Source organism: Megascapheus bottae, chromosome 28 (assembly GCF_031878675.1).
Source record: "Megascapheus bottae isolate mThoBot1 chromosome 28, mThoBot2.hap1, whole genome shotgun sequence".
Classification (NCBI taxonomy): Eukaryota; Metazoa; Chordata; class Mammalia; order Rodentia; family Geomyidae; genus Megascapheus; species Megascapheus bottae.
In genome coordinates, this window is record NC_143536.1 from 8,606,015 (window position 1) to 8,617,632 (window position 11,618).

General features: G+C 54.8%; 1 protein-coding gene across 1 annotated transcript; it reads left to right on the forward strand.

The window, feature by feature from the left end:
• Window positions 1-672: 672 nt before the first annotated feature.
• Window positions 673-9,133, forward strand: Acads (acyl-CoA dehydrogenase short chain). The gene is made up of 10 exons (XM_090320067.1): window positions 673-928; window positions 2,453-2,616; window positions 6,678-6,827; window positions 6,925-7,036; window positions 7,326-7,477; window positions 7,702-7,872; window positions 7,951-8,088; window positions 8,166-8,261; window positions 8,393-8,449; window positions 8,536-9,133. Exons 1-10 carry the CDS (start codon window positions 673-675, stop codon window positions 8,686-8,688), a joined length of 1,449 nt encoding a protein of 482 aa, XP_090176193.1. The 3' UTR covers window positions 8,689-9,133.
• The last annotated feature ends 2,485 nt before the right edge of the window (window positions 9,134-11,618 follow it).

Below are 11,618 nucleotides of genomic sequence, written 5' to 3' on the forward strand. Positions count from 1 at the left end.
TTGGAAGACACACAGAGGAGGTGCAGCAACACCTCACTTTCCCACACTCTGGGGAAGGGACCCTTCCAATGAACCTAAATGCTGACCACAGAGCAAGACAAAGCCCTGGCATGGATGGAGAGACCCGAGAGAGAAACACTGGCAGGGGATCCCTGAATGAAGAGGAGATTCCAGGTTAAGGAAGTGACTGCAAAGGCCCTGCGTCAGGAACAAGCTAGAGATCCTAGAGAAAAACTACCAGTCTTGGGTCTCTGAAGCAAAGATAGCCAGGCACCTGTGGGCCTGGGCAAAGGAGTGGACAGGGGCAGGTCTTAGAGCTCTTCGGGCCACAGAGAAAGGCCCTTGGAGGAAGCGTCGTAAGCGTAAGAAAGATGTATGTAATTCAGGTGGTGTGTGTGCGTTCATTGCTCCTTTTTCTTCTTTTTGAGGTGGAGTCTCACCAGACAGTCGCAGAGTCCCTGGGCTACGGCGATCCCTCTCTCACAGCAGCTGGGACCACCACCCCGCCAACCTCCTAGACCCATCTCCCCGCGGTCTGAGCCCCGCCCACCACGGGGCGTGGCGACCGCCGTTGCCTCAGGCCCCGCCCCTCCCTCCCGACCCCGCCCACTCAGTCCGGAACCCGCTTGCTGGCTGCGGGAGGTGTAAAGCTCGCGGCGTCCTCCGTCATCCATGGCCGCCACGTTACTGGCCCGGGCCCGGAGCCCCCTCTACGGAGGTGAGTGCGCTCAGGCTGCGCACCACGGAGCCTGGCGGGCGGGGAGGCCGGTCCCGCCCCAGCCAGGGCGGCCGGGCCAGCGACACCCCTCGGAGCGCGCGCGGCCTTTGCCCCAGATCGCCTGTCCCCGGTCCCTGTCCAGGGCCTGGGCCTTCAGGGCCCGCGGCCCCCACCGCTACCCCCACGGGCCCCCCGCCTCCAGCCCTGCAGGTGCGGCTGCAGCTGCACCCTCCCCGCCTGTCCCCCCACCGCAAGCTACTTCCCGAGCCAGGCCCAGTGTTGAACTTTGACTGAGATCTGTGACCTTGGCCCACAAGTTCAGCCTCAGTTGTCCCAAGTGCAAAAAAAACGGTCACAGTGGCCTAAGACTGCTGGTCAGAAGGTTGTGGCTGACATTCCAGGTCGCGTACAATACAGCCATTGCCCGGGATGTAACAGGTGCTTCAGAACGTTGGCCTGGGAGATTTTTTGTCTTTTGTTATTATTATTTTTTTATCAGTAGTGGGGATTAAACCCCAAAGCCTGAAGCCAACTTGGCTCAGGCTTCCCAGCTTTATTTATTTTATTTATTTATGTAAGGTCTTGCTAGCTTCGCCTGAGGCTTTGACACCAGTCCTCCTGACTCCACATTCAGAGTATCTGGGAGGTTAGATTTGGCCCCCCACACCTAGCCTGTGGATTATTTAATAACTGGTTATTTAATACAGTAGCGATTTTGATTTGTCTTTTGTTTCCAGCTGTAACTACAGTGGCATGTGCCTCCAAGGCTTCTGTGGCTCACTGATCCTCCCCACCCTGAGTAGGAAGAATCAGGGAACCCTTGGCCTAGAACAGTACTAACTGCTGCTTTTACTGTGTCTTTGATCCTCCCTCTCCCAGGAGCCAAGGGCTATTGCCGTCCAGTGTGTATACAAAGTTAGAAGCAGTAAAGTGGAGGTCATAGTAAACATTCAGTTAGCCTGGACTACTGACCTCACTAAAAGGTTATATAGTCTCATTCTATGAACCTGGAACTCATTCTATTGGCCTGGTACTTCTGGGTTTGATCCTCTTGCCTCAATCTCCTGAATAGCTAGGAATACAAACATGGGTCACTTACTGTACCCGACCTGGGTGCACAACTTTTGGTGACGGAGCAGCCTGTGTATGATAGGATGTATAGCAATATCCCTGGCCTTTCCTTACTGGATATCAATAGCTTCTCTCCCCCCACCCCGGGGGGGAGGGCTCCTCCCCACCATCCTGAAGCTTGAACTCAGGGCCTGAGCACTGTCTTTGGGATTTCTGACGGGTAGCACTCTACCACTTGAGTCACAACACTGCTTCTGGATTTTTCTGTTTATAGAGTACTGGGGAATCACACTGAGGCTTCATGCATGCCAAGCACTCTACCACTACTAAGCCACATTCCCAGCCCCTGGATCCTGATTCTTTTTTTTTTTTTTTTTTTGGTGGGTCAGGGGCTTGAACTCGGCCTGGGTGCTGTCCCTGAGCTCTTCAGCTCAAGGCTACCACCCTACTCTTGAGCCAAGCCCCACTTCCCTGTTTTCTAGAGGTTAATTGGAGATAAGAGTCTCAGGTCCTTTTGTGCCCAGGCTGGCTTTGAACCTTGACCTCAGATCTCAGCCTCTTTAGTAGCTAGGATTACAGGGGTGAGCCAGCACGCTTAGCGATTCTTATTCTTATTAGTAGTATTATTAATGATTCCAGTCTCCTTGCCCTTCTTGTCCACAGCTGTCCGTCGTCGGGACTGGCGGAGGTTACACACTATCTACCAGTCAGTGGAGCTGCCTGAGACACACCAGATGTTGCGTCAGACATGCCGTGACTTTGCTGAGAAGGAGCTGATTCCCATTGCAGCCCAGCTAGACCGGGAGCATCTCTTCCCCAAGGCCCAGGTGAAAGCCCGCCTGCTCAGCAGCCCATCACACTGCCTGTTCATGCATTGAGTAGTGACCATGAGGCACCAAGACCCCAATCAGGGAACCCCAAAGCAAAGCCTGGAACCCTGAAAATATTTCGTAGAGGTTTCCTTTGTCCACCACTAGGCCTTGAGGCAAGATTTGACTTCTAGAACAGTAACAGCGTATGATGGACTGTTGACATGCTTACCACGAGCCAGGCTGCATGCTTATAGAACTAGTTACAGCTGGTAAAGCATGCTACACACCGAGGGGTTATCTCATTCTGAATACCTGTCCCCGATGTCCCTGTTAGACCTTTGATGAAACTCAGTGGTTGAGGAAATCTACAAGCTATTACATAATGCACCAAAGACATGGAACTCATCAGCTCCAGAGTAAGGACTTGAACCCAGGTCTGTTTTCTCCAAAACTCTGAGATTCCCACCCACAGCTCTTCCATCATGCTTCAATTTATTATATTCAGCCCATCTGCAATGCCATGTTTAAGATGTTTCTGTTGTATTCACTGATCTAGTAAGATGGCTGGTCATTGTACCAGCCCAGTAACACCTCAAATCAAGCATTTGTACAAGGACAAACATTTCTAGTGTTTTCTCCTTTCCTCCTCCCTCTCTCCCTTCCTTCTATTTTTCCTTTCATACCGGGATTGGAACTTTGGGGCATCACACTTGCCAGGCAGGCACTTTACTGCCTGAGCCACATCTCCAACCTTCCTTGCTTCTGTGTTCTCCTGGACATGTGTTGCAAGCCTGAGGCAACTCTTTTTTTTTTTTTTTTTGCCGGTACTAGGCACTGTCTTTGGTCTTTCTTAAGGCTAGAGTTCTACCACTTGAGCCACAACACCACTTCCAGCTTTTTCTGTGTATATGGTACCAAGTACTTGAACCCAGAGCTTTGTGTATGCTAGGCAAGTACTCTACCACTAGGCCAAGCTTCTGGCCCCTTGAAGGCCACTCTTACCAGCTTAATGACTGTGTGGTTGATGCATTAAGCATCTCCCTGAACTGTGGGAAGACTCCAGAAACTCAGGCTGAGTGTGCAAGTAGCATTAGAGAGGGTCCAAAACCAGTTGGACCACTAGTAGACACTGGACATGAGTCATCTTATTTAATCCCTACTTAATGTGATCCTTTTGCTTCCTGGGATGATTATAGGATTAAGTGAAATAACGTGCACTAAATGCTCAATGCCTGAATGGTAGCTGTTGGACCATTATCCATTTTTTTTTGCGGGGGTGGGGGGGTAGGTGAGTGGGTCATGGGGCACCTGGTTGGTACTATGGTCATTCACAGTTGAGAAAATTAAAGGGCCAGTGGCTCACGCCTATAACCCTAGCTACTCAGGAGGCTGAGATCTGAGGATCAAGGTTCAAAGCCAGCCTTGGCACAAAAGTCTGTGAGACTCTTACCTCCAGTTATCCACCAGAAAACTAGAAATGGCACTGTGGCTCAAAGTGGTAGAGTACTAACTAGCCTTGAGCTGAAGAGCTCAGGGACAGCGCCCATGCCCAGAGTTCAAGCCCCACAACAGACAAAAAGAAAGGAAAAAAAAAAAAGAAAAAGAATGGGAGTGACATGCTAGGGCTTCTTTTAGCTGAGGATTAGGTCTGCTTGCTTTTTCTTTTTCCAGGTCTTTGTGCATGCTAGGCAAGCACTCTACCACTAGGCCAAACTCCCGGCCCCCTGGCAAGACATTTTTATGTTCAATTAACCACCAAAAAGCTGGAAGTTGAACTGTGGCTCAAGTGGTAGAGCACTTGCCTTGAGTGAAAAAGCTCAGTGGGTGTAAGACTCTCAGTTCAATCCTTGGTACTGGTACCAAAAATGAAAATTGTAGAGGCTAAGCTGGGCACAGTGGCTCACTCCTGTAATCCTAGCTACTCAGGAGGCTGAGATCTGAGGATCAAGGTTCCAAGCCAGGCTGGCACAAAAGGACCTGAGACTCTTTAGATCCAATTAACCTCTAGAAAATGGGAAGTGGGATTTGGCTCAAGGGTAGGGTGGTAGCCTTGAGCTGAAGAGCTGGGGACAGCACTCAGACCGAGTTCAAGCCCCAAGACCCACAAAAAAAAGGAAAAACTGTAGAGGCCAAAGTGTGGGTCCACTGGAGAATGCTTGCCTGGCACACGCAAGGCCAGAATTCCATCCCCAGTGCTGCCAAAATGAAAACAAACCCCACATCCTAATGGTAATACCATCAGTAGGTAACGTCTAGAGGTTTGTTTTCCATGTCCATAAACATGTATTTAACTCATTTAATTTCAGAATAACGCCATGGGGCTCCTTTATTGCCTCATTTGCAGCTGAAGAAACAGGGAGTGGTGAGGTTTCTTGCTAATGGAGCAGCCAGACACAGGGTTCTGTAGTGGCCACTTCAGGAGTTCCTGATCTTCCCTGAAGAATTTCTTGTTCCCCCAAAAGCAGCAGTAGTACAAGGGGAGTAGAACTTCCAGGGAGGGGAATGAAAAATCAGGAGGAAAGCCAGTGCCAGTTTCTGTTTCAGTGACTGGCTCTGCAACTTTCATTGCAGTTTGTTGCCTTGGGGCTTGCATTTATGGCTTGGGTGCTGTCCCTGAGCTTTTGTACTCGAAGCTAGTGCTCTACCACTTGAGCCACAGCTTTACTTCTGGCATTTTGATTGAATGGAGATAAGAGTCTTGGACTTTCCTGCCTAGGCTGGCTTTGAACCTTGATCCTCAGATCTCAGTCTCCTGAGTAGTTAGGATTACAGACATGGGCTGCTGGGCACCTGGCCCAACCTATTTTTTTTAAGCCAGTTCTGGAGCTTGAACTCAGGGCCTGACCAGTGTCCTTGGGCTTTCTTAAGGCTAGCAGTCTAACCACAGCACTGCTTCCAGCCTTTTCTAGGTATGTGGTACCGAGGAAAAGAACCTGGGTCTTCGTGCTAGGCAAGCACTCTACCACTAGGCCAAACTCCTGGCCCCCAACCAGTGTGTTTTTAACACCTAGTAGAATGTGATCCAGCAATCATGTGTCTTCCTGGGGTAGACCTGAGTGTGGCTGGGAGCTGCTTTGTCCCAAGCCACCTTTGTGTCAAAGCTGAGCTTGTAACACAGTAACACGCTGCGGCCCCTCCCGGGCCTGCTGTGGAAAGGACGCACACTGACACGACTGCTCGCCCAGGCACATGCATGGTACTCACAGAAACCTGGAGTGGAGTAAACACGGCTGTCCTGAAGGAACTGTCGTGAGGCCTCTGCTGCCTGGCTGCCTCTGTCCTCTGTGCACTGCCAGGGAAGGGGCATGGAGCTCCGATCAAGGTGGTAGCCTTGAGCTGAAGAGCTCAGGGACAATGCCCAGACCCAGAGGTCAAGCCCCATGACAGAGGAGGAGGAGGAGGAGGAGGAGGAGGAGGAGGAGGAGGAGGAGGAGGAGGAGGAGAAGGATGTTGACTAAGGATGGTGGCTCAGGTCTATAATCCTAACTACTGTGGAGGCTGAGAACTGAGGATTATGGTTTGAAGCCAGCCTACCAGACAACTCCAAGGAAGTCTCTCTCTCTCTCTTTCTCTTTTGCTAGTCCTGGGGCTTGAACTCAGGGCCTGAGCAGTGTCCTTGGGTTTTCTCAAGGCTAGAACTCTACCACTTAAGCCACCACAGGACTTTCGGCTTTTTCTATGTATGTGGTACTGAGAAATTGAACCCGGGTCTTCGTGCACGCTAGGCAAGCACTCTACCTCTTGGCCAAACTCTTTTTTTTTAATTTTTTGTCCATTATGGGGCTGAACTTGGGACCTGGGCACAATCCCTGAGCTCTTTTGCTCAAGGCTAGCCCTCAAGATACTTGAGCCATGACACCACTTCCAGCTTTTTCTGTCTGATACCAAGGAATCGAACCTGGGTCTTTGTGCATGTGAGGCAAGCACTCTACCACTAGGCCAAACTCTGGCCCAAGACGCTGGGAATTGAATCCCTGGTGGGGCTGAGAGCATGGTAATTGCCTGCTTCCAGCAGCTGATCCTGCAAAGCGGTCACGGAGTCCATGATTCAGGCGTGACCGCCTCTCTCGGGGCAGGTGAAGAAGATGGGCGAGCTCGGGCTGCTGGCCATGGACGTCCCTGAGGAGCTCGGCGGTGCGGGCCTCGACTACCTGGCCTACTCCATTGCCATGGAGGAGATCAGCCGGGGCTGTGCCTCCACGGGCGTCATCATGAGTGTCAACAACGTGAGCCACCGGGCCCTGGGATGCCGTGGTGGGGGGGGTCCCCATCGCCCCTGCAGCCCTCCGTGGACTTCCAACCGCTCCCCTCCACCCCCTCCAGTCCCTGTACTTGGGGCCCATCCTCAAGTTTGGCTCCGCGGAACAGAAGCGGAAGTGGATTTCCCCTTTCACCACTGGAGACAAAATTGGCTGCTTTGCCCTCAGTGAACCAGGTACCACAGGGCCAGGGCACCCTTCTCGCCTTGGAGTCTGGGTGCCCCAGGGGAAGACACCCTGAGGTGGTGCAGGCTGGGCCGCCCAGCCTGCGGGGAGAATGCCACTGCCTGCCTGGACCTGGGCCGGTGGCCTTGGGGTCATCCAGCTTGAAAATGCCTCACCCTCCAGGCCAGTCCTTGAGGCCCTGGGAACTCACAGGGCCTGCAGCTCTTGTAGTTGTGTGGTCTTTGCGCCCATCTGCTGGGGGCGGCGGGTGTTCGGGTCCTGACTCTGTGTGTGGGGCAGGAAATGGCAGCGATGCGGGAGCGGCTTCCACCATAGCCCGGGAAGATGGTGACTCGTGGGTCTTGAACGGCACCAAAGCCTGGATCACCAACTCCTGGGAGGCCTCGGCCACGGTGGTCTTTGCCAGCACCGACAAGTCCTTGAAGAACAAGGTGTGGCCGGGAGAGTGGGCCAGCTGGGTCCATTTCTAGGTGGAACCTCAGCTCCACCAGAACTACCCCACCCAGGAATCTGCACATGCGCGCATGTGCGCGCGCGCGCGCACACACACACACACACACACACACACACGCACGCACGCACCTACATGGCAGCACCCAGGGAGGAGGGAGGCCCCACAGCAGCCTCGAATCACTACACCTCTCGGGCCTTCCAGGGCATCAGCGCTTTCCTGGTTCCCATGCCAACGCCTGGGCTCACGCTGGGGAAGAAGGAAGACAAGCTAGGCATCCGGGCCTCCTCCACAGCCAACCTCATCTTTGAGGACTGTCGCATCCCCAAGGAGAACCTGCTGGGAGAGCCTGGCATGGGTTTCAAGATAGCCATGGTGAGTCCAGCAAGGGGTGGCACCCCGGGGCAGGCCGTGGGTCCCGGCCTGCAGCCACTGACCCGCGGGTCCCCGCAGCAAACCCTGGATATGGGCCGCATTGGCATTGCCTCCCAGGCCTTGGGCATCGCCCAGGCCGCCCTTGATTGTGCTGTGAACTACGCCGAGAGCCGCAGTGCCTTCGGGGCGCCCATCACGAAGCTCCAAGGCATCCAGGTAAGGAGGGGACAGGTGGGCACCTGTGCCTCTGTGTGCCCCTCCTTTCTGCTGAGTGGTGGGCCGGGTTGTTGCAGTTCAAGCTGGCGGACATGGCACTGGCCCTGGAGAGTGCCCGGCTGCTGACCTGGCGCGCTGCCATGTTGAAGGATAACAAGAAGCCTTTCACCAAGGTGCCTGTGGGCCGAGGGGCTCGAGGGGTCAGGCGGTCCCTGCCCGGGTAGACCTGTGGGTCTGCGGCTCCTGCGGGTTCTGGGCTGGGAGTGTGGCCCCGAGGCACTCATGCTGCCATCTCTGGGGTTAGGAGTCGGCCATGGCCAAGCTGGCTGCATCGGAGGCTGCGACTGCCATCAGTCACCAGGTGAGCATGGGCCTGCAGCTGGCCTGTCCCGAGGCTGGTCCTGCCCCGGGGGTGGGGGTCTTCTGAGACCCTGCTGTCCAACTCAGGCTATCCAGATCCTCGGTGGCATGGGGTACGTGACCGAGATGCCAGCTGAGCGGCACTACCGCGACGCCCGCATCACCGAGATCTACGAGGGCACCAGTGAAATCCAGAGGCTGGTGATTGCCGGCCACCTGCTCCGGAGCTACCGGAGCTGAGCCTGCACAGCTGAGCGCCGGCACCGCGGGGAGGCCCCGCCACCGGGCCCTCACCTTGACTCCTGCCGCCTGCTCAGCTGCTGGGGCAGGCTGCCCCTCAAGGCCAGTGGGGGTGTGTCCAGGGAGGAGACCCGTCGTGGAGGCTCCCGTTCTGGGCTCTACCTCTTCACGCGTCACCAGCCGTGCCTCATTTTCTCAAGTGCCCTGGGCCTGGAGGCAGGGCTGTGGGGGAGGTGACTCCGGGCCTGCTCCTGAGGGGAGGCCCAGGGGGGCAGGGGTCTCCCCAGCTGGCAGAACGACCAGGTCCCTGTGGCAAAAGTTGTGTCTAGGCCCTGGGGTCGTGGTGTGGGGAAGACTGAGGGCGGGTGAGGGGCGCCTGTAAAGGTCAGTGGAGGGCAGCTGTGGTCTTGGGTCACAATAAAGCACACCTGTGCCTTGCCCTCTCCCCCGAGTCCTGGTGAACAGCCCCACCCTCGCGTATGCGGCGTCCCGCCTGGGGAGGCTCAGCAGGAGGAGGAGCAGCAGCCCGGGTGAGTGCCAGCAGGTCTGGAGCAGAGCCTGGGTGCCCGGCCCCGCTGCCCAGTGGCCTGGCTGGGCTGCATACCCGAGCGTTGGCCTGCAGGCCAGTGGCCCGAGGGAAGCTGCTAGAAGAGTTGGGAATGGTGGGCTCTGGGGTGAGTGTGGGAAGGTCCCGCGGAGGAGCCATCACTGTGTGGGGGTCACGCGTGGCAGCCCACGCAGACGGAGGGCAGGGGGACAGGCAGGGCCGCAGGGAGTACAGATGACCTTTCTGGAAAGGGCCGAGGTCCTGATTCCCTCAGGTGGCTGGGGGGGCAGGGCGGGCACGAGGTGTCTTCACTGGTCGTCACGTGTTCCCGCCCCACCCACTCCCTCCATCGGGACAGCTTGTGTGCGCTCTTCTCCTGGCTCCAGGTAAGCATCCAGCTGGGAGCCGGCGGTGCAGCGGCAGGGTGGGCGAGGGGGGCCCATTTCTCAGAAGCAGCCTGGGGGACAGGGGACGCCCTCCGAGGTGCTTCCTCCAGCCCAGGGCTGTGCCGGGGACTCCTGCGCTTTTCCCCAGGGGCCTGTTGGGGAACACAGTCCTCCAGGTGGCAGGGGAGGGGCGTGGGGGAGGTTCAGAGAGGAACAAGGGAGGGGACCCAGCTGCCCTCACCCAATGCCCCATCTGAGGGCCTGGGGCCCATCTTGCTGTCCACTGAGGTGTCTAGGGGTTGAAGGACAGCTGGAGCCACGCGGTGCCCAGCTGGACTCTCCTCGCTCAGGACTGGCCAGGCCTGGGGCAAAGGGCAGGCTCCGGAGGCCACAGCCAGGGTCCAGCCTGGGCACTGGGCGCTTGAAGGGCTGTGCTGAGCCAGCAGTTACCTCCCACCCCAGCCCTTGGCTTCGGCCTGTTTGCTGGCGCCCCTCCTCATTTACAATACATCTTGAACTCTATCCCTGTGTCTCTCTGCACCTGTCCCACAGTCCCAACTTGTCCAGTGTGTGTCCTTCAGCAAGGACCTCGAGCCACAGGACAGAGTCATGCGGGAAACTGAGCCTCGGTAAACTGGAGTCCGTCACTTCACCCAGGTGTTAAGGGTTGCCTTAATGACTTGTGATTTGGGGCCCGCGCTGGGGCCAGGTGTGGTTGGTTGCAAAGTCACGTGTGCACACCCTGCCCCTGCTCCTCAGACCACTAGATCTGGCTGTGGTGGTGCCACCCGTGTGGCAGGCTGGCAGTTTTGTGTTTTCCGTCCTCATTAGGCTCTGATGTTTTGGTGATTTTGTCACCAGATGCAGGTGAGGGTTTGTGACATTTCCCTCTAAAAGTAGAGACTCTGTATTTAGGATCCTTGACTTTGATTGCAGAATAAGAATTTCTAGGTAAGTTATAATGATAGAAAACTTACTGAGCAATCAGACAAAGAGAAAGGCAGGGGCACAGTGTAAGAGTATGGGCGCTCTCAAATGGAGAGAGAGAGAGACGTAGCTCCTTGGCTGTGAGGAGTATTTATATAGTAAAGGGGGTCTGACTTCAAAATTATGTCAAGAGCTGGGCACGGTGGCTCACACCTGTAATCCTAGCTACTAAGGAGGCTGAGATCTGAGGATTGTGGTTCAAAGCCAGCCTGGGCCCTAAAGTCCGTGATACTCTTCTCTCCAATTAACCACTAGAAAACTGGAAGTGTCGTTGAGGCTCAAGGGGCGCGCACACACACACACACACACACACACACACAGACACACAGACACGCCAAGATAGGTATTTTATCTTTGCTCTAATTACTCCTGCTGTTACACTTTTCTGAGTTCCTGTATATTTTGGGCATTTATTCTAGGTAAGAATGCATACTGCCATACAACAAATGCTTATCCTTGAGATAAGGAAGGCTCCTGTTCTCTCTCTGAAGCAAAGATAGTGCTTCTATGTCTTTAAATACCTAAGCTGGGCACGGTGTCTCACACCTGTAATCCCAGCTACTCAGGAGGCTGGGATCTGAGGATTGTGGTTCAAAGTCAGCCTGGGCAGAAAAGTCTGTGAGCCTCTTATCTCCAATACACTACTCAGAAAAAGCTGGACATGGTGCTGTGGCTCAAGTAGTAGAGCACAAAAGCACAGGAATAGCCCCTAGGCCCTGAGTTCTAGGTTCAACACCTGTGCGCGCACACACACATATTTTAGAAATTTTCTATTCTGCAAAAGTTTCAAATATGTTCTGTGGTTGCCTTCTTGGAGTTGGCTTAGGGTCATACTTCAGATCTTTCCTTTGTATCCACAAAGCTCTCACCTCTAACCTCCCATGCGACCAATGCTCCATGGTTTCTTTTTTTCCACTTTTACGTTTTTGCACATCAGTGCATTAAAATGACTCTTATGCTGTTCTCAAGCATTCACTTGCAGTTTTACCTAAGTTCTGTCAAATCCTCTC